Source organism: Thalassophryne amazonica, unplaced genomic scaffold, assembly GCF_902500255.1.
Source record: "Thalassophryne amazonica unplaced genomic scaffold, fThaAma1.1, whole genome shotgun sequence".
NCBI classification, from domain to species: Eukaryota; Metazoa; Chordata; class Actinopteri; order Batrachoidiformes; family Batrachoididae; genus Thalassophryne; species Thalassophryne amazonica.
Window position 1 is genome coordinate 1 of NW_022986426.1, and position 23752 is coordinate 23752.

A 23752-nucleotide genomic window follows, 5' to 3' on the forward strand; every position below is an offset into this window, starting at 1 on the left:
CAACATATACATACACACACACACACACACACACACACACACATATACATACACACACACACACACACACACACACACACATATACATACACACACACACACACACACACATATACATACACACACACACACACACACACTCAATTCTGAGGAATAAATTATGGAATCACCCTGTAATGTTTCATTCCCAAAACTAACACCTGCATCAAATCAGATCTGCTTGTTAGTCTGCATCTAAAAAGGAGTGATCACACCTTGGAGAGCTGTTGCACCAAGTGGACTGACATGAATCATGGCTCCAACACAAGAGATGTCAATTGAAACAAAGGAGAGGATTATCAAACTCTTAAAAGAGGGTAAATCATCACGCAATGTTGCAAAAGATGTTGGTTGTTCACAGTCAGCTGTGTCTAAACTCTGGACCAAATACAAACAACATGGGAAGGTTGTTAAAGGCAAACATACTGGTAGACCAAGGAAGACATCAAATTATCAAGACAGAAAACTTAAAGCAATATGTCTCAAAAATCGAAAATGCACAACAAATGAGGAACGAATGGGAGGAAACGAGTCAACGTCTGACCGAACTGTAAGAAGCCGCCTAAAGGAAATGGGATTTACATACAGAAAAGCTAATCGAAAGCCATCATTAACACCTAAACAGAAAAAAACAAGGTTACAATGGGCTAAGGAAACGTAATCATGGACTGTGGATGACTGGATGAAAGTCATATTCAGTGATGAATCTCGAATCTGCATTGGGCAAGGTGATGATGCTGGAACTTTTGTTTGGTGCCATTCCAATGAGATTTATAAAGATGACTGCCTGAAGAGAACATGTAAAGTTCCACAGTCATTGATGATATGGGGCTGCATGTCAGGTAAAGGCACTGGGGAGATGGTTGATATTTTGGACACTTTTCTTATCCCATCAATTGAAAGGATGTTTGGGGATGATGAAATAATTTCTCAAGATGATAATGCATCTTGTCATACAGCAAAAACTGTGAAAACATTCCTTGCAAAAAGACACATAGGTCAATGTCATGGCCTGCAAATAGCCCGGATCTTAACCCAATTGAAAATCTTTGGTGGAAGTTGAAGAAAATGGTCCATGACAAGGCTCCAACCTGCAAAGCTGATCTGGCAACAGCAATCGGAGAAAGTTGGAGCCAGATTGATGAAGAGTACTGTTTGTCACTCATTAAGTCCATGCCTCAGAGACTGCAAGCTGTTAGAAAAGCCAGAGGTGGTGCAACAAAATACTAGTGATGTGTTGGAGTGTTCTTTTGTTTTTCATGATCCCATAATTTTTTCCTCAGAATTGAGTGAGTCCATATTTTTTTTCCCTCTGCTTGGTCTAAAAAAGTAACCGTTACTGACTGCCACAATTGTTTTTCCTGATTTCTTATAGTGTTTCTTAAAGCCAGAAAGTTGCCATCTGAAATGACTTTAGTTTTGTGTCATCTCTGTGATCTGCTTTTTTTCTACAAAATTAAAAAACTGAATGAACATCCTCCGAGGCCGGTGATTCCATCATTTTTGCCAGGGGTTGTATATGTAGGGACTAACCCTGTTGTGTCTGATGATTTGTGGACGTTCATGCTGGTTATACGGTCGCAAGAAAGGAGTTTTACAGCGATGCGTTAACAGCATGAACGTCCACAAATCATGAGACACAACAGGGTCATCCCCATTCGAATCCAATTCCATTGTTTGCACGGTTTATTTTCTGTAGGTAATTTGGTTGGTGAGGTTTACCACGAGGCAGGATTGCTCCAACAGCGGTCAGGGTGCGGAGTAATCCAAATGTGAAAATCCATCAAATGTGAAACAGTAATTCTGTATCAGAGTCCACATCAATACTTTTGTATGGTAGCTTAAATTCACCCATTTTGGCGGCGACATCGGTGCGCAACTCTCTCTTGCTCTCAGCTAACAGCCAGTGTTCCGTTTCTGCATCTTGTCACATAAATCAACAGTTCCGCGCCCCAACAATATTGCGCATGCGCAGTTGCACAGAGGACAGGAATGTCATCTCATCAGAACACTGGTCAGGCTGCGAAGTAATACATCCAAATGGTCAAATATTTTGCCACCATTACCCTGATATTATACTGTCTGAAATCTCACACGATTAACCAATCAGATTTGCAGAAAAAAATGTAATTGTATTAGAAATGTGTGTGTGTGTATGCTTGTGTGTTGTTGTGGAACTTGACTGATTAAACATCGTTCCTTCAGGTGCTGCCGCTGTTACCGACTGCATGCCCCCCCCGACTCGGCTGCTCTTCCAACCTGGTTCCGAGTGTCCAGTTGTTGACTTGCTTCGGGGTGTCTGCTGGAGCATGTTTGAAATCCAGTTCACGTAGAAAATCACTAACAAACTCTCTTAGTACGAGAATGCCTCACCAAAGAAATTACTCTGGTACTGGCAGCTCATGTTACAAGTAAAAACTCTCCATTTCCATTGAAATTTGCTAAATTTGCTGTTGCCATGACAACAGTGACAGGGAGGGCATGGTCTAGTGGTTTAGACCATTTTTGTGAGCTTAAGTACCTGATTGTCCAATATTTTGGAAACATGATGTATGTAAAAGGTAAAAATAACACAACCTAATAATTCCAGAGCTATTTGTTAGATTTAGAGTGTAGACTGTTATGTAATGTACAGTAAATAACATTCTGTCATAAGAAGAACTTGATGTTGGAGATTTTCTTATGTCTCTTAAGTTGTATATTTAGAGATTAGTGAAGGTTGAAGTTCCATTTGTACTTGAAACGGTCATGCCAGAGCTTCAGCCTCCGGAGGAGGACCTCCTGCCCGGCCTCGAGTCACAACTGCCAACAGAGCTGCTATACTGAAGATGTCCGGGGAGAACTGTGCATTTGTGAGGTATGTTTTGTGTCCCGTGCTGTGACTGGCTGCTGACCTGCGCACGGCGGTGATGGTCTCTCTGTTCTTGAAGCGGCTGAAGCGGGCCGTGTAGTTCAGTGTCTTCATGAAGACCTCGGACAGCTCCTGCTCGTCCTCAGCGCTCTCGTTCTGCTGCTTGCGGTGCTCCAGCAGCATGTGGACCTCAGAGTTCAACAGCGTCTCCGGGTTTTCAAACTCTGTTTCCAAATGACACAGGCGCGTCAAAACACAGGGGTTGCCAGCGTGCAGTCACGACACACTCACACGCACTTTTTGCCAGAGAAAACACGGTATTAATGAAGTCAGTCAGCTGGGGTCTGGAATAACAATGTGAAAGTAGAGCACAGATACAGACCAGGACCAGTGGACCTCTGATTCTGTGTAGGCATCCTCTTGATTCTCCTCGTGTGTGCAACATCATGTGCACACCATACTCCAGCTATGTTCTGCAAAGTGGCCATTAATACAGTATCCTATTCCACAGCAGCCAATAAGAAACCAGGCCGATTACCACGAGATAAAAACACACATCGTGGTGTTGAAGCTGTGCAGGAGGCAACTGATGAACTTCAAGATCAAAACCTGGGCTTAGGTTAGGATTGTGCATGAACAGCAACATGGGCTGTTTAAAGGTGGGCTCCCATTGCAGATTTTTGGTCTCAACTAATGGTCTGATTCCAAAAATGAGGAAATCAGGCCCAACTGTCCACAACAGCAACCTAAAGTTGTGTCAAACACTAAGTTACTGATTATTACAAGCAACTTTGAATGCAGCACCATGACACAGGAGGTACTGGGCAGTGCAACGGCACCATGTGCCATCTCAGAGGAAATGTCTGTTGCTATAACAATAAGTTAGAATCGTACAAACTGTTGCTGGCTGCTTCTGTCAATGAAATCACTCTGCTTCAAAACAGAAAGCAAACATACGTTTTTTCACAAATGTAAATTCTGAGTGTTAGTGTGAACCACTGGCCCAAAATGTCAACATGCATCAAGTACACTCACTGGCCACTTTATTAGGTACAGCCTGCTAGTACCGGGTGGGTTCCCCTTTTGCCTTCAGAACTATCTTAATCCTTCATAGCATAGATTCCATAAGGTGTTGGAAACATTCCCCAGAGATCTTGCTCCACATGGACATGATGGCATCACACAGTCGCCCATTCAACCAGCCTGTCCATTCTCCTCTGACCTCAACAAGACATTTTGGTCCACACAACACTGGATATCTTCTCTTTTTTGGTCCATTCTCTGTAAACCCTAGAGATGGCTGTGGGTGTAGATCCCAGTACATCAGCAGTTTCTGAGACACTCATAGCAGCCTGTCTGGAACCAACTACCATGCCACATTCAAAGTCACTTAAATCCTGTTTCTTCCCCATTGTGATGCTCGGTTTGAACTTCAGCAAGTCATCTTCACCACATCTAGATGACTAAATGCACTGAGTTGCTGCCATGTATAAAAAAATTAACTTTGGCCCTGTCATCATCACGTGACCAATTGTGCTATGTATAAATAAATTTTATTTTATTAATACAGCAACATAAGGATAGCCACTGCCAAATAAAAACAGATGCACCTTACGCCCCCTGTGATTATTCACTGTGAGCTCACGATGTGTCACATCAACGTTCAAAACCTTGCTCTGAATTTACAGGTTTTTATGCCCCGATTGGACATCCCTTTTTTTTTAATGTCCAGAACTAAGTGGACACCCGTCTCAATAGCAGGAGCTCACGGTTGTTGTTCGGTACTGAGTCAGCACAAACAGCCTGGATTTTATTGGTTTTGTCTTTTAAGAAACACGTTTCTATTGTTGTAAAGGATGACGTGTAGAGGTTTCTGAGTGAAACACGTGTCTGAAACTCTTCTTTCTGACTTGAACTCAGGTATGGCTGTTGTACCTGACTGTTCCACTAGATGTCGCACCATTACAAACGAGGTGTAATGTTTTTTTTATTTTTAAATCGTTGCCGTTTTTGTTGGAACATGTCGATAGTCTTCCGTGTTCATGAGTAAAGTAAAAACATTTAGTTGTAGTTGTTTTCTAACCTTTGGGGAAGAGAAGCTGAGACGCGTCTTCTTCAACATCACCGACGTGCTGCGGAGCCGCGCTGCTAGCCGCCATCACTCACAGCTAACTAACCGACTAACTAACTAACCAACTAACCAAACAACTAGGACCTCTGTGATCACAAACACACACCAAGCCCCGAACCGCTAAACACGCGCGCTTCTTCTTCTTCTTCTTCTTCCTCAAATTTTATTGGCGGTTTGCAAACCAACATGGTGCATTACTGCCACCAACTGGTTAGGAGTGGAGCATTACTAGATTTTGATGGAGGAATTGTACAGATGAGGGAGAGAGGAAAAAAACAAACAAAAAACCCCGGTACTGAATTCTCTTGATGTAATTGTAGAAAAGGAAAGTAATCCCTGAAGCGTTAAACTGCTCCGTCCTCGTGTTCTGACATCGTCTCGTAAAATTCTTCTCCGTCTGTTTGTCTGTCCCACAGATAGGTCTGTCCAGTAACATCTCCCTCCTGCACCTCAAACTCTGAGCGCTTTCATGTTTTCCACTGATGCTGAGACTCTGATTTAAACCTGTGTGACCTGGACGTAGTTGTGTGATTATTTCTTCTTCCCTGTGGGGAATATAAACTGCCCGTCTTTCCTGTGGCTGGATCTTTTGATCCATCAGTCTGTATATTTCATATTAAGGTACCACTGAACTCAACCGTACTTGTTACTGGCCTTTGACAGTTTCTCCATCTCAAAATCTACTTGGGGCACAGGAAAAAACCACAGGGGAATATTAGGCAGCTGTGTGTTAACGGGCCCAGTTTCTGAGCCTGAGAGTTTCCTACCCAACCACAACTATTAGATGTCGTTTCAGCGTGTGCTCCCAGCAGGTGTCCAAAACTGATTTGGTTGGATGTGTCTGACTGTGACCCTGTAAATTTGTCCAATAACTCATTGACAATTGGAGACGCCTCAAGGTCAAATGTAACTCTCTGACCTCTGTTTCTCCATGCTAGCTTTCTGTTTTTACACTTAATTATTTTTATATGTAAATATTAGCCTTTTAGCACAATAGCTTCCAGGTCACGTGATCAATTGTCTCAAAATCAATGAGGAATCATAATACTCCACTGGCTGCATGAGATACACCTCTTGTTTTTTTAATTATTACCTCCGCCGAGGAGGTTATGTTTTCGGTCGCGTTTGTTTGTTTGTCTGTTTGTCTGTTTGTTTGTCAGCAGGATAACTCAAAAAGTTTTGAACAGATTTTGATGAAATTTTGTGGAGTGGTTGGAAATGACAAGAGGAACAAGTGATTAAATTTTAGTGGTGATCCAGATCGTGATCTGGATCCAGGAATTTTTTTAAAGGATTCTTCACCATTGCGGGATAGGGGGAATTTTGACATTCTAGTTTCTAACTCCACAAAAACAAGGCAGAAAGGCTTGAAAAAATGAGGGTGTAACATAGTCAAATGTTCTATCAAACAACAAAGTTTGGTGATGATCGGATCTGGATTCTGGATCTGGTGATCCAGAATATGCAAAAATATAGGGAAAATAGAAAACGTGTCAGTGTGAGGTGACAAATGAAGCTAGAGATGCACAACTAACACCAAATTGTAGCTGAATCTGTACTGATTCAGTAAGGTGTCATCAGATTTGATGTAGCTTCAAATGTTATGGAGCTAGATCCAGAAGAAAACCGTCATTACCGAAAAATAGTTTTTATACAATAACCTTTGAACTAATAAAGACATAAAAGTGATTCCAAGTTCTAGTGGTATGTTTTCATGGTCAAGGATGTCAAATATAAAGGAAAGAAAAGTGTATGTATCATAGTTTTGGTTGTAACACTGAATTGTTGAATAGATCACTGAGCCAAGGAGGGAATCTCTTTAGGGTCAGTGACCCTATGGCCTTGGCGGAGGTTTGCACTCTCTGAGTGCTTCTAGTTTATTTATTTATTTATTTATTTATTTTATTATATAACAAACATGGCTGTGTGTCATCAAAAGTTACACAGATGAGGGAACATTCAAGTGATACAGAATGAGAAATTCAATAATTAACAAGATAAATAAAATAATTAAATAGCAAGGACCTTATAGTGCATTCAGTCCATGGAGTCCAGGGGGCAATCAGACAAGTAGGAATACATTTTCACTGCTTTAGGTTCATTCATACAGTTCAAGGATTTCATGTATAATTTAAATTAATTTGTGAAGAATGTAGAGTTCGGGGAGCATTTTTGGATTTTACATTTGTGGATAAAAAACTTGGCAAGACATAAAATGAAATTCGTACAGAGTTCTTCTTTTTTTAGATTTCATAGGAGTACCAAAAATAACAATATCTCTATTTAGTGAGACTGGAAAAGATAAGATTGCTGTATTGATCCATTGTTGTATGTCGTACCAGAATAATTGGACTATATCACAGAAGAAAAAATGATGATCAGTACTTTCAATATCTTTTTCACAAAAGGATCATATATTTTCTTGGATTTTGAAGCGCATTTGAAGTAATTCTTTGGATGAATAAATGTTATTCATAATTTTAAAGTGTGTTTACTTCACTTTAGGAGCTATAGGAAAGGTTCGATACATTGTTCTTAGTTTTATTATTGTCTTTTTTCAAATTTGTTCATTATATCATTTTTATTTTGTAATCCTGGAAACATTTTTTCTGTTAGACAACTTCTTATGAAATAATGATTACATTTTTGGTCTAGAATTGGAACGCCCTGTACTGATAAAGGCATACTGGGGTGTAGAATTTGGTTTGCTACAATGCTGGCTGAGAGGAAAACAAATTATTTGGGAAGTGCATTATATAAATGTATAAAGTCTAAGTACGAGGGGTTAAAATTGTTGTGTGTTGGGGGGGCGTGGCTGGATGTTTTGGTGTTCTTTTCTTTTCTTTGCTCTCCAGGTGGCATGAGGGCTGATTTGTCTGTGAAGAAGGTGCTGGCTGAAGAGTCTTCACCCTCATCAACATCATGGAAAGCACCTGTGATTGGTGCTCACGTGCAACCTGGACGACTTGCAGCTGAAGCAGATAATTGGATGGCGTTCTGCATTTAAGTCGTGTGATTTGAGCAGAACTGCCGGGAACTCGACCTTGTGATGTTCGTTTGTGAGACGCTGAGGACCGCGCCTGGGTTTTGACACATCGAGCCCGTGAAGCAGGGAGGGGTGAGGACACATGCTGTCAGCACACACTAAAGGTAATTAAGTGTTTAAGTAATTGTTGATAGTAACTTGGTGTTTTGTTACACAGTATACTGGAATTGTGAAGAGAATTGTGCAGTTTGCTTCTCACTGCTGTGGCGTGAAGGATAAGTGATCCTCCACTTGTTGTGAGAAGCTGCTCATTTGCATAAAGTAAAAAAAAGGACACTGACCTGAGTGTGTTGCTGATAGCGTGTGTTTATTGGAAGATATAGATGTATCTGTTGACTTACCTCACCTTCTCTTTGCTTCACAGAGAATCAGTTTGCCGTGTCCACCTGGGGGGTGTTTGGCGGTGGTAGGAAGTCCAGGAGCGCCGGCTTTAATCCTTGCGGGCGCTGGAGAGCGAGCCACGAATCACTCCACCAGAGGGACGTTGTTTTTATGTTTTTACACTTTTAAGCACAGGTGAATAATAAATAGTTTCTGTTTGGAACCGCTTTCTGGTTATTTTTAGCGCTGGGTCCTGTCTGACGCAGGTCCGCTCCTCAACCTGCGTCGACACATAACAAAACATGTTTTAAGCAAAATTGATCGTAATTCATCAGCTTTCCCTCATTGTTCATTAGGTGTGATATAGACCAAATATTCTTCTTAAACCAGTCTTTGTAAAATAGTGATTTATTGCGATGTAGAATGTATCTGTTATTCCTTATTATTATTGAATGTGGAGAATAGTTGTGGACATGTAGCATTTTTTTCACTTTTTTGAGTTCATTATGGTGACGGCATTTGGTATAAAAGATTTTTTGAAAGAACCTTTGGCCAGAGGAGCTCTGTAGCGCCTCCCAGACTTCAAGAGCTCAAACTGACAGGACAGAGGATGCGAGCTGTCTGCCAGGACTCTCTCAGCTTTCCTCCTCATCCTGTCAATGTAAATGTGGGCCAGAGTCTTCTGGGGTTTTCCCACAATTTTCCCCGCCATTTTTACAATTCTATTTAATTTGTCCTTACATTTACAACTCAAGTGACCAAACACAAAGATGAAATGTTAAAATACTCTCAATATGTGCAGAATACACAAGCTCTAAAATCTGCGGATTAACACCAAGACAACTCAATCTTCTGAGAAGACTGAGTCGCTGTGAACATTTCTTAAAGATAAAATCAGTGTTTTCAAAGAAGCTCAAGTGACTATCAAGAACTGTACCAAGATATTTAAAAGTTTCAACCATTTCAACAAGCTGGCCATCGAGTGAAACTGGCTGCACGGTCAGTTCTTGCTTTGTGTGAAAAACAAGCTCCTTTGTCTTAGACACATTGATTTCCAGCTGGCTGTCGAGACACCAAGCTTCAAGAGCCTTAATGTGAGCGAGATAGGAGGCTTCACCAGAGGAGTCACACTTCTGTAGCAGGCCGACTAGGGCCATGTCATCCGCGTATTTAATCAGTTTAAAGTTTGTGTCATTAACTGCAAATTCGTTTGTAAAAAGAGAGAAGAGCAGAGGTGAAAGAACGCTACCCTGTGGCCAGCCAGTGCTTATGATGAGCTCTCCTGACAGAAACAAACTCTTTGAGGGCGACAAGACAGAAAGTCTCTGATCCAGAGCATCAGGCCCTTTTCAACATTTAAATCAGCCTTTTCAGAAGAATATGTAATTTCATAGAATTAAAAGCTGCACTGAAGTCTACAAACAAAACCCGAGTGTATGCTTTAGCAAGTGAAAGCTGCTTTGAGATCATGTCCAGCAAGATCAATCCGGCATCATCAGTACCTCTGTCCCTCTTATAGGCAAACTGCAGAGGGTCTAGTTCACGTCAGGACGTCAACTAAAACTCTCTCCATAGTTTTACATAAGAGGATTTGAAAATCATTGTATTCTTTTTTTTACATTTTACACAATGTCCCAACTTCATTGGAATTGGGGTTATATATGGTGATGCTCAGGGCGGAGCCCTCATGTCCAGCAAGTTTGCAGGATCTACAATTATGTATGTGGGCGTGACAGCTGTTGGAAATGAAACGGTGTGCTCTGAAACGCTCGCCAAAGTTTGATGAACCATAGCAGCCACGCCTTTTGATCTACAGAAATTCTGTAGAGCACAAACAGAGGGGCCAGGTGTGTTCAGGGGCCGACCCTCATCATACATGTGAAGTTTCAAGTCATTCAGGCACAGTATGGAGTTATCATGACTTGATGTTCCTGTTGTGTGTTGGGGGGTTTGGCTGGACATTTTGGTGTTCTTTTCTTTTCTTTGCTCTCCAGGTGGTATGGAAACTGATTTATTGTCTGTGGAGAAGGTGCTGGCAGAAGAGTCCTTCACCCTCATCAATGTGATATGCAGCACCTGTGGATGATGCTCACGTGCAACCTTAAAGACTTTCAGCTGAGGCAGATAATGAGATGGCGTTCTGCATTTAAGCCATGTGTGATTGGAGCAGAATTGCCGGGAACTCGACCTTGTGACGTTCGTTTGTGAGACGCTGAGGACCGCACCTGGGTTTGACACATCGTGCCTGTGAAGGAGGACGGGTGAGGGACGCATGCTGTCAGCACACATCAGAGGTGATTGATTGTCTGAATAAGTGTTAACAGTAACTTGGTATTTTGTTATGCAGTATATGTGAATATTGATGAGTTGTGCAGCTCACTTCTCACGGCCGTGGCGTGCAGACAGATGATCCTCCACCTGTTGTGAGAAGCTGCTCATTTACATAAAGCTTAAATTCAGACCTGAATGTGTTGCTGATAGTGTGTGCCTTTGAAGGATATTAGTTGTAGCTGCTGACTTACCTCACCTTTTCTATCCTTCGCAGAGTCGGTTTGTCGTGTCCACCTGGGGGGTGTTTGGCGGTGAATGTGAGTCCAGTAGCGCCGGGCTTCGATCCCTTTGGGCGCTGGAGAGCGCGCCGTCCTTCGCTACGCCAGATAAACACACTTTTTGTTTGTACACTGAGTATTGCACAAAAGGGGGAAAAATAAATTGTTTTGTTTTTTCTGGAACCGCTTTCTGGTTATTTAGCACTGGGTTCAGTCAGACGCAGGTCCGCTCCTCAACCCGCATCGGCACATAACAGTTCCATGTCGAACGGACAAAATGGCAGCGCTATAGCAGCCACACCCTTCGACATAGAGAAAAGCTTTTGATCAGTATAGTGTCTGGATTATCTGAAATAAATTTTAAGTGAACTATACAAAATCCTTAGGAGGTCGTTCAAATACAATGTGTGGAAATCACGCCAAAATTACATGAAAATTCAAAATGGCCGACTTCCTGTTTGGAGTAGCAACTGCAGTAGCAGGTTGGCTAGTGTGCCTCGACACCTTCAGCAGCAGGGGCTGCTAGTAGCATCCAGTGAGCTCATAAGCTCCCGCAGCTGGCAGTCAGACTGGCCCCAGCAGCAAGTGAGCTAGCAGGCTTCAAAGGCGGCAGTGGCAGCTAGCAGCTCCAGCAGCAAGTGGACCGGGAGCACTTGATAGCTTTAGTGGCAGCAGCTCCACTGGCAGCAGGTGCAGCGGCAGTTCCAGCTAGCAGGCTTGAGCAGTAAGTCAGCGAGCAGGCTTTGAGTGAGCAACCCTTTATTCTTGCTGACTTAGGGGGTCACACACCAAGGGAGATGAATAATAATAACAATAATAACAAGGGTGGGTCTGTTATTTAGGGTCAGAGTGGTATGTGGGGCCGGTGTGGGGCGTGGGCCATTTGTCCTGTCCTGCTGTGAACTCGGGGACCTACTCTGGGGCTTGTGGGGTCCAGGGTGCCGCGGCTCGTTGGGGAGATACGTGTTGTGGTGGAGTGTTTGTGATGACACTGGGAGGTGAACAGCTGCTGAAGGGATGGGGGCCGTGGTCTTTGGGGGCCGTGGTCTTTGGGGGCCGTGGTCTTTGGGGGTGCTGTCCCACTCTTGCTTGGGTGGTCTCCTGATCTTGGGCTTTGGTGTGCGGATTGAGGTCAGGGGAGTGTAAAGAATAAATGTAAATATATGCTATTTTACTCATAATTAGCTTTGCATGCTAACAATGCTAAAAGTTACCAAACTGAATAAAAGGTTTTGTGTTCATTATTTTCAAAAAATAAATGTTTAGAAGTATGTACACCATGCAGGTTTAAATGAACTAGATACTGTATTGAATGAATAAAGTTGAATAGAGTGTATACTTGTGCCATAATGTGTTTAAGGGTTTTATCATGATGTCAAATGAATGAAAATGTGTATGTTTATGCTTTGACAGGTGTTCAACTGATTTATGATGGTTTTGAAATGATAGAATATTATACGGTTTGATTGATTGAAATATGTGCTTAAACACATATTTCAATCAATTCAAATCAATCAATTGAAATATGTTTTAAACATGTTGGTTTAAAACATGTCAGACACTGACCATTTTTAATAAAGTCATTTTTATGCCTGACATGATGTTTCATGATATGTTCAAAGGTCATGAGGTCAAGATGTGGACTGCAAATAATATTGTTGTTGCCTGTTTCTAATCAAATGGTTTGTACATTTATGTTTGAACTATGCTGATCAATAATGTACAGTTGAATGACTGTACTATTCAAAATTAATTGCTGCTTGCTGTATTCTGTAAAATGTGAGTAATTTCATACTTTGACTGTGTGAAAGAATTTTGCTTCCACAGGAGAGAACAATGACTGGGTTATTTCTTATCTTAAGCCAACCTTGAGAGTGTTTGGAGAAACACAATAACATCACTCTGAACTGAACTGAACGTGGACCTGTTCTCATACAACAAGAAGACAACTGATCTACATGAATTAATTAGTTAGACTTGCCGCGAAGGCAGAGTGGGGGTGTATATGCTGGTAAACCTCTGCACCCAGGGCGATTATCAGATCAGTTTCCATCACAACGAGGGACTAAGGATTAACAACAATGCCTGCTTTATGGACTAACTTTAATACTTCATTTCTACCATGGAGTTACATTATTACATGTTGGTGCTCAGACCGAGGACATGTGGGACTGGGAGCCCCGCCCGGACAGATTGACATGTGGGACCGGGAGCCCCGCCCGGACAGACTGACGTGCAGGACCGGGAGCCCCGCCCGGACAGACTGACGTGCAGGACCGGGAGCCCCGCCCGGACAGACTGACGTGCAGGACCGGGAGCCCCGCCCGGACAGACTGACGTGCAGGACCGGGAGCCCCACCCGGACAGATTTCTGGACTGCAAGTTTAAAAACCTGTTTGAAAAGAAGAGTGTCCAGTTTGCTGCACAATGCTGTGGGTATCGGTTTTGTGGCATGATTAAAGATGTCTGCATTCTGAATCAATTTTTACACAAAGATGAGTGATTTTTGATGACTGATCTGCTGTTTTAATAAACCTGGTAGGATTAACTTGAATTCAAATTAATGTTGTTTGAGTATTCTATTTGCACTGCCCACAGACTCACGAGGGGAAACCTGAGATTTTCTGTGTTTTGAGAAAAGGTTATTTTCCCCAACAGGGGACAGCTGGGGGACTGGGGTGGTGTCATGGGGGGACCTGCTGGCTGTTTTGGGGGAGTCTCGGGTGGTGGGAGATGTGTCGCTTGTGGCTTGGCTCTGGGGTTTTGGTACTGCCCCTTGTCTTTGGGCTGGGTCTCACCCTTATAGGCTTGGCTGTTCCTGCCCGGACATGGGGTTTGGACATGCTGGCTCTTTGGCCCTCGTCCCCCTGCTGCCTGCTTCTCCCTTGGAGGGTCATGGCCTGTGTGGTGCGGTTATGGGGTGCTACGCCTGTGTGCCTATGCAGTCGCCCTGTGTGCTTCTCCTTGTGTGCAGGGTTATTTCCTCTGCTTCCATGGGGGAGGAGGTGTGCGGGGTGCGTCTGGTTCCTTCTGTTCCTCTGGCTGTTCCGGTGGCCCTGGTGGGTGCCCTTCCTGGCCCCTGGGCCCTTCTACTGTCCTTTTTCTCCTTGTTGCTCCTGGGGCCCTGCATCCTGGACCACTTTCCATTGGTTGCATACAATCACCCATTTGGCTTCTGGCATGCTGGAGTGGTCCATGTCATATGGTAAGGTTCTGTACTTTTGTCTTGGCCCAACACACCAGCCACAGTAGTGATCAGATATTTAGCTGTAACCTGGGTCTCTATGTGTGGATGGTTAGGTGTTCATGGCCATCATTTTGGGTGTTCCAAGGGGGATCAAGACTCTGGTGTCCTAGATTAGGGTATGGATGCTCACTAACTAGACATCAGACTGTTGCTGTCACTGCTTGTTCATGTGTGGTCTGTCCTGGTACTGTATGCTGTATTGTTCGGGTCCTGTCTCTTTGGTGTCTCACATTTTTCATCACCTCATTGTTATTACAGTCACCACTTTCGGCTGTTCCTGATAGAAGTTAAATAAAATGTTATACGCTGATCACGTAAGGCAGGTGAGGGTCACTCACGCACTACATGCTATCTGTCTTGCAAGAACAAACTGCATATGTGTGTGTATATATATATATATATATATATATATATATATATACACGAGGTATCTTCTAAAACTAACAGGCAGGTTTATAAAAAAAAAAACTATATGGATTTGAATGACGTGAGATTACACCAATCATGCTTGAACCCTCGTGCGCATGCGTGAGTTTTTTCACGCGTGTCGGTGACGTCATTTCCCTGTGGGCAGGCCTTGAGTGAGATGTGGTCCCGCCCTCTCGGCTGAATTCCTTTGTTTCACACGGTGCTCGAGATGGCGCGCGTTGCTTTATCAACATTTTTTCTGGACCTGTGAGGAATATCCGAGTGGACACTATTCGAGAAATTAAGCTGGTTTTCGGTGAAAAGTTTAACGGCTGATGAGAGATTATGGGGTGTTTCTGTCGGTGTAAGGACTTCCCACGGAGTGGGACGTCGTGCAGCGCTTCCAGGCGCCGTTGTCGGCCTGTTTCGAGCTGAAAACATCCTAACTTAAGGCTTAATTCACCCAGGACGTCGTGAGAGAACATAGAAGATTCAGAAGAGGCCGGCATGAGGACTTTATGCGGACATTCCACTGTTTAAGGACATTTTGTAATGAAAGACGTGCGCGCAAATTCGCAGAGTCGTTTCCACGACAGGAAAAACACCTCCGTGTTGAAAACCATTTGTAAAATTCAGGTGGCTTTTGATGGCTTTCAACAAGTGAGTAACTGAGAAATTGTTTAACAGCTTGGGCATGTTCCAACTTGCCCGTTAAGGTTTCCAACAGAGGTGTTTTTCCTGTCTCGACCACCCGCGGTCAGGTCCGGCCCGACATGCGACTCTGCCTGCACGTTCTTTCATTACAAAATGTCTGTTAACAATGGAATGTCCGAATAAACTCCTCATGCCGACTTCTTCTGAAAGTTCTCTGTTCTCTGACGACTTACTGGGTCAACAGAGCCTGAAATGTGGAAGTTTTCAACTTGAAACGGCGAGACACTGCCACCTCGAAGCGCAGATCGCCGTCAGGCGCCGTGGGCCGTCCTTACGGCGACACTACCAGACCAAAATCTCTCATCAGCCGTTAAAATTTTTACCGAAAACCAGCTGAACTTATCGAATGGTGTCCACTCAGTTGTGCCTTACAGTTTTGAAAAAATTTTGATCAAACAAAGCAGCAGTCTCTGAGCCATTCCTAAACAATGAAACAATCGACGAGAGGGTGGGCGACTCCTCACTCAAAGACTGCCCACAGGCGAATGACGTAACCGACAGGCGTGAAAAAACTCTCGCATGCCCACGAGGGTTCAAGCATGTCTGATGTAATCACACGTGATTCAAATCCATATGGTTTTTGAAAAAAATAATAAGGTCGGATACTTTTCTAATAGACCTCGTATATATATGGGTTTGCCAGTTTGACATATACCAGCACTATATATGCACACAGACCCACTACTTAGACCATTTTAACAGTTATAAAGGTTTCACAAAAAATGAAGAAAAAACCAGAATCTGTTATGTTTTGTTGGAAATGTACCCAAAAATGCAGACAAGGGAACCACACAGTGATGTGAAAGAAAAATACCTTATTTTACCCAAAATGATGTAGTTGTCCAGGGAAGGAGTCCAAAACAAATCAAATCAATTTTATTTATATAGCACCAAATCACAACAAACAGTTGCCCCAAGGTGCTTTATATTGTAAGGCAAAGCCATACAATAATTACAGAAAAACCCCAACAGTCAAAACGACCCCCTGTGAGCAAGCACCTGGCGACAGTGGGAAGGAAAAACTCCCTTTTAACAGGAAGAAACCTCCAGCAGAACCAGGCTCAGGGAGGGGCAGTCTTCTGCTGGGACTGGTTGGGGCTGAGGGAGAGAACCAGGAAAAAGACATGCTGTGGAGGGGAGCAGAGATCGATCACTAATGATTAAATGCAGAGTGGTGCGTACAGAGCAAAAAGAGAAAGAAACACTCAATGCATCATGGGAACCCCCCAGCAGTCTAAGTCTATAGCAGCATAACTAAGGGATGGTTCAGGGTCACCTGATCCAGCCCTAACTATAAGCTTTAGCAAAAAGGAAAGTTTTAAGCCTAATCTTAAAAGTAGAGAGGGTGTCTGTCTCCCTGATCTGAATTGGGAGCTGGTTCTACAGGAGAGGAGCATGAAAGCTGAAGGCTCTGCCTCCCAGTCTACTCTTACAAACCCTAGGAACTACAAGTAAGCCTGCAGTCTGAGAGCGAAGCGCTCTATTGGGGTGATATGGTACTATGAGGTCCCTAAGATAAGATGGGACCTGATTATTCAAAACCTTATAAGTAAGAAGAAGAATTTTAAATTCTATTCTAGAATTAACAGGAAGCCAATGAAGAGAGGCCAATATGGGTGAAATATGCTCTCTCATTCTAGTCCACGTCAGTACTCTAGCTGCAGCATTTTGAATTAACTGAAGGCTTTTCAGGGAACTTTTAGGACAACCTGATAATAATGAATTACAATAGTCCAGCCTAGAGGAAATAAATGCATGAATTAGTTTTTCAGCATCACTCTGAGACAAGACCTTTCTAATTTTAGAGATATTGTGCAAATGCAAAAAAGCAGTCCTACATATTTGTTTAATATGCGCATTGAATGACATATCCTGATCAAAAATGACTCCAAGATTTCTCACAGTATTACTAGAGGTCAGAGTAATGCCATCCAGAGTAAGGATCTGGTTAGACACCATGTTTCTAAGATTTGTGGGGCCAAGTACAATAACTTCAGTTTTATCTGAGTTTAAAAGCAGGAAATTAGAGGTCATCCATGTCTTTATGTCTGTAAGACATTCCTGCAGTTTAGCTAATTGGTGTGTGTCCTCTGGCTTCATGGATAGATAAAGCTGGGTATCATCTGCGTAACAATGAAAATTTAAGCAATGCTTTCTAATAATACTGCCTAAGGGAAGCATGTATAAAGTGAATAAAATTGGTCCTAGCACAGAACCTTGTGGAACTCCATAATTAACCTTAGTCTGTGAAGAAGATTCCCCATTTACATGAACAAATTGTAATCTATTAGATAAATATGATTCAAACCACCGCAGCGCAGTGCCTTTAATACCTATGGCATGCTCTAATCTCTGTAATAAAATTTTATGGTCAACAGTATCAAAAGCAGCACTGAGGTCTAACAGAACAAGCACAGAGATGAGTCCACTGTCTGAGGCCATAAGAAGATCATTTGTAACCTTCACTAATGCTGTTTCTGTACTATGATGAATTCTGAAACCTGACTGAAACTCTTCAAATAGACCATTCCTCTGCAGATGATCAGTTAGCTGTTTTACAACTACCCTTTCAAGAATTTTTGAGAGAAAAGGAAGGTTGGAGATTGGCCTATAAATAGCTAAGATAGCTGGGTCAAGTGATGGCTTTTTAAGTAATGGTTTAATTACTGCCACCTTAAAAGCCTGTGGTACATAGCCAACTAATAAAGATAGATTGATCATATTTAAGATCGAAGCATTAATTAAGGGTAGGGCTTCCTTGAGCAGCCTGGTAGGAATGGGGTCTAATAAATATGTTGATGGTTTGGAGGAAGTAACTAATGAAAATAACTCAGACAGAACAATCGGAGAGAAAGAGTCTAACCAAATACCGGCATCACTGAAAGCAGCCAAAGAGAACTATATGTCTTTGGGATGGTTATGAGTAATTTTTTTCTCTAATAGTTCAAATTTTATTAGCAAAGAAAGTCATGAAGTCATTACTAGTTAATGTTAAAGGAATACTCGGCTCAATAGAGCTCTGACTCTTTGTCAGCCTGGCTACAGTGCTGAAACGAAACCTGGGGTCGTTCTTATTTTCTTCAATTAGTGATGAGTAGTAAGATGTCCTAGCTTTACGGAGGGCTTTTTTATAGAGCAGCAGACTCTTTTTCCAGGCTAAGTGAAGATCTTCTAAATTAGTGACATGCCATTTCCTCTCCAACTTATGGGTTATCTGCTTTAAGCTGCGAGTTTGTGAGTTATACCACAGAGTCAGGCACTTCTGATTTAAGGCTCTCTTTTTCAGAGGAGCTACAGCATCCAAGGTTGTGCTCAATGAGGATATAAAACTATTGACGAGATAATCTATCTCACTCACAGAGTTTAGGTAGCTACTCTGCACTGTGTTGGTATATGGCATTGGAGAACATAAAGAAGGAATCATATCCTTAAACCTAGTAGTAGTCCATCAGAGTTAATGTAAATGTTATTAAGAAATCATCAGACAGAAGGGGGTTTTCAGAGAATACTGTTAAGTCTTCAATTTCCATACCATAAGTCAAAACAAGATCTAAGGTATGATTAAAGTGGTGGGTGGACTCATTTACATTTTGAGCAAAGCCAATCGAGTCTAACAATAGATTAAATGCAGTGTTGAGGCTGTCATTCTCAGCATCTGTGTGGATGTTAAAATCGCCCACTATAATTATCTTATCTGAGCTAAGCACTAACTCAGACAAAAGGTCCGAAAATTCACAGAGAAACTCACAGTAACAACCAGGTGGATGATAGATGACAACAAATAAAACTTGTTTTTGGGACTTCCAATTTGGATGGACAAGACTAAGAGACAAGCTTTCAAATGAATTAAAGCTCTGTCTGGGTTTTTGATTAATTAATAATCTGGAGTGGAAGATTGCTGCTAATCCTCCCCCTCGGCCCGTGCTACGAGCCTTCTGGCAGTTAGTGTGACTCGGGGGTGTTGACTCATTTAAACTAACATATTCATCCTGCTGTAACCAGGTTTCTGTAAGGCAGAATAAATCAATATGTTGATCAATTATTATATCATTTACTAACAGGGACTTAGAAGAGAGAGATCTAATGTTTAATAGACCACATTTAACTGTTTTAGTCTGTGGTGCAGTTGAAGGTGCTATATTATTTTTTCTTTTTGAATTTTTATGCTTAAATAGATTTTTACTGGTTATTGGTGGTCTGGGAGCAGGCACCGTCTCTACGGGGATGGGGTAATGAGGGGATGGCAGGGGGAGAGAAGCTGCAGAGAGGTGTGTAAGACTACAACTCTGCTTCCTGGTCCCAACCCTGGATAGTCACGGTTTGGAGGATTTAAGAAAATTGGCCAGATTTCTAGAAATGAGAGCTGCTCCATCCAAAGTGGGATGGATGCCGTCTCTCCTAACAAGACCAGGTTTTCCCCAGAAGCTTTGCCAATTATCTATGAAGCCCACCTCATTTTTTGGACACCACTCAGACAGCCAGCAATTCAGGGAGAACATGCGGCTAAACATGTCACTCCCGGTCCGATTGGGGAGGGGCCCAGAGAAAACTACAGAGTCCGACATTGTTTTTGCAAAGTTACACAGTGATTCAATGTTAATTTTAGTGACCTCCGATTGGCGTAACCGGGTGTCATTACTGCCGACGTGAATTACAATCTTACCAAATTTATGCTTAGCCTTAGCCAGCAGTTTCAAATTTCCTTCAATGTCGCCTGCTCTGGTCCCCGGAAGACAATTGGCTATGGTTGTTGGTGTCGCTAACTTCACATTTCTCAAAACAGAGTCGCCAATAACCAGAGTTTGTTCCTCGGCGGGTGTGCGGGTGGGGAAAAACGGTTAGAGATGTGAACGGGTTGGCGGTGTACACGGGGCTTCTGTTTAGGACTACGCTTCCTCCTCACAGTTACCCAGTCGGCCTGCTTTCCCGGCTGCTCGGGATCTGCTGGAGGGGAACTAACGGCGGCTAAGCTACCTTGGTCCGCACCGACTACAGGGGCCTGGCTAGCTGTAGGATTTTCCAAGGTGCGGAGCCGAGTCTCCAATTCACCCAGCCTGGCCTCCAAAGCTACGAATAAGCTACACTTATTACAAGTACCATTACTGCTAAAGGAGGCCGAGGAATAACTAAACATTTCACACCCAGAGCACAAAAGAGCGGGAGAGACAGGAGAAGCCGCCATGCTAAACCGGCTAAGAGCTAGTAGCTGTGCTAAGCTAGCAGATTCCTAAAAACACACAAAGTGAATAATGTGTAAATAATTTAGAGGTGATTCAGCAGAGGGAGTGCTTTAGTTAAGGCACGTGAAGATTACACTGTGAAACAAATCGTTATCTAGTTAACTAGATCAATTTAACTCTGCAGATTAAACAGCTAACAGATACAGCAAAACACCGCTGTGCTCTGGAACAGGAAGTGATACAATACCGCAGTGAGAGCCAACCACCAGTAGAGGCGTCAGTGAGGTAACGGGAGGCAGGTATGTCTGTGGCATACGTGATGGGACGGAACGCAGCCATAGCGAGGAGATACAAACTGGGTGACAACAAGAACACAGTGTGTGGTGAAGAAATATCCCTGTAAACCCTAAACAGCAGTGAACATCTTAAATACAGACACAGATGAGGAGACGTGTGACAGGTGGTGTGATTAGAATGTAGAACAGCTGTGAGGGAGCACAGATGATAAGGACACGCCTACAACCACGCAGACAGGACAACAGACAAAGTGTCGACAGGCACCCCCAAACATCAGAGCGAACGTCTACAGACAAACATTACCTACAACATAAAACTGTGAACAACAAAACTGGCAAAAGTAAACCAGAACCACAGTGAACCCAGGAGCACTGAAAACACAACCAAAATATAACGTGACCATCAACTTTCAACAACTAAGGTGCCAGACAGGACCATGGAGTGGAACACAACAGGGTCAGCTGTTAAATTACATATAGCCCATCTGAGAGCAAAGTCTCTAGTTTCAGTTCTTGAATTCTTCTGATTCCTACTGCACATCGCACTGCTGTTACACTGTCCTTGTACATGTCCTCCACTACCTTCACATCTCTGCCACTCCAGACTTCCTCATGCAATACCACAACTCTTCTCTTGACACCCTGTCATAAGCTTTCTATAAATATGCAAACGCACACTGTAACTCCTTCTGACCTTCTCTACACTTCTCCTTCAGTATTCTCAGAGCAAACATTGCATCTGTAGTGCTCTTTCTCGGCATGAAACCATATTGCTGCTCACAGATCTTCACCTGTTTTCTAAGCCTAGCTTCTACTATTCTTTCCCATAACTTCATGCTGTGGCTGATCAACTTTATGCCTCTGCAGTTAGTACAGCTCTGCACATCACCCTTGTTCTTAGAAAATATGACCAGTGCACTTGTCAGGCATCCTCTCAACTTCCTAGATTTTATGAAACAATACAGTTAAAAACTCCACTGCCATCTTTTCTAAACATTTTCATGTTTCCCCTGGTATGCCATCTGGACCAGGTGCCTTTCCACACTTCAGGTGTTCTCACTTCATCACTTCATTGCATTGCACTTTCTGATTTACTCTCTTCACACCATTCTCTCTCTCTGTTTCTCAACCCATCTCTGTGTCTCAATATCTCTTTTTCTCTGTCGCTCTCATTTTCTTTGGTCAACTCAAAATGCTCTCCACTTTCCCAACACACTCTGCTCGCTTGTCAGCACATTTAATGTCCTTTCCAGCTCTGTCCCTTTGTCTGGCCAATCAGTACAAGTCCTTTGCTCACGTTAGTGTACGACTACAAGTACAGCTTGCTCATTCCTTCACCTTTGCCACAGCTCCTTTCCCCTTATGCCACATCTTCTCTACTTTCATCATCTCTCTGTTTCAGTTCTTTTTCAACAATCTCTTTCTTTGTATACTTTCCTGAATATCTAAACACACCATCTTAAACACATCAGTTAGAATCAGTTTCATAAAACAAACGTACAATCAGTGATCAGAAAATCATCTGAGATATACAAAGGATGATCAAACAATTCATTGGCATTTGTGTTTTGATGTCAACAGTGTGATTCTTTCAAAGTTTGTGTTTTTTCCCTGACGGGATGATGTCAGCATTAACCCGGCAGCTTGTTGCTGATTGGTCAGCGTTCTTCTTCTGTCAGGTATAAAGTGCAAAGAGCTTTGTCAGCCTCGGTTGGGGAGTTTGATGAATGCAGGATGTTGTTCAGAGTCCAGGCATAAGACACTCACACAGCTACAGACGTGCTGTCTGTAGCTGCTTGAAGGTCTTTTGGTGTCTGCAATGAGCGTTAGTTCCTGCACAGCACCACACCTGCTGCTTACTGCTGCATCACTTAGTACTTATTCTGCACCGTGAGACAACAACACAGAGTTTAATGTCACACTAACATCAGACTCTTGTTCCATTTCTCTCTGTAGTGAGGCTTCAGCCGCTCTGTGTACATGTTAATGTTGATCCTTTATGACATCACGTGACGTTTTCAGCCCGCAGGTGCTTTATTTCCTGTTAGGAACCAGAAGGATGTGGGTGAACTCCACACGGCCTCCTTTTTTCACACTTGCTGCCTATCTGGATGTGGGCCTTTTCAAATCCCTGTGTTTCCTGATTGTCGTGTGTTTGTATGTTGTGATTATTTGTTCCAATGTGCTGCTGATTGTGGTGATCTGTGTGAATAGAAGTTTACATGAACCCATGTACGTGTTCCTGTGCAGCTTGTTTCTGAACCAGCTGTTGGGTAGTGTGGGCTTGTTTCCCTTCCTGCTGGTTCAGATCCTCTCTGACACGCACAGCATTTCCTTTGCTGCTTGTTTCCTGCAGATTTTCATTGTCTACGTATACGGGAGTGTTGAATTTACCAGTTTAGCCATCATGTCTTATGACATATATTTGGCCATCTGTTGCCCTCTGCACTATAACACACTGATGTCCAAAAACAGGGTGTGTTTGCTCATTGCCATGATGTGGTTGCCCCCTTTTCTTGCAGTTTCTGTGACCATATTGTTGACTGTCTCCTTAAGGTTTTGTGGAAACGTCATTCCCACAGTCTACTGTAATAACCACCAGGTCATCAAACTGTCGTGTTCACACAGCACACTCAATAATGTCTACGAGCTGGTTGTTGGTTCTATTACAGTTTTTATTCCACTTATTTTAATTTTCTACACGTACATCAGGATCCTTAGAGTTTGTTCTTCTGCATCCACACAGATGAGACAGAAAGCTGTCAGCACGTGCACTCCTCACCTCGCATCCATCTTCAACTTTTCTTTTGGGGTTTGTTTTGAAATATTACAGAGCAGATTTAATATGACCCATGTGCCCACTGCTGTAATAATTTTCTTATCGTTATATTTTCTTACATGCCAACCGCTCCTCAATCCATTACTCTATGGAGTCAAACTGTTGAAAATTCGTGTACAGTGTAAAATGTT

At 42.8% G+C, this 23752-nt stretch overlaps 2 protein-coding genes across 2 annotated transcripts; one reads left to right on the top strand and one right to left on the bottom strand.

Annotated features, from left to right (window-relative positions):
* Positions 1-2785: 2785 nt before the first annotated feature.
* Positions 2786-5164, bottom strand: polr2d (polymerase (RNA) II (DNA directed) polypeptide D). Its single transcript, XM_034165690.1, has 2 exons — positions 4974-5164; positions 2786-3114 (listed from the first exon to the last, which is right to left on the bottom strand). Exons 1-2 carry the CDS (start codon positions 5047-5049, stop codon positions 2786-2788), a joined length of 405 nt encoding a protein of 134 aa, XP_034021581.1. The 5' UTR covers positions 5050-5164.
* A 17677-nt stretch (positions 5165-22841) lies between these two features.
* On the top strand, positions 22842-23742 carry LOC117506192 (olfactory receptor 142-like; the record flags this gene model as incomplete). The annotated part of the gene is made up of 1 exon (XM_034165691.1): positions 22842-23742. A coding segment is annotated over exon 1 (901 nt), but the record flags the coding sequence as incomplete, so codon positions are not given.
* Between the last annotated feature and the right edge of the window lie 10 nt (positions 23743-23752).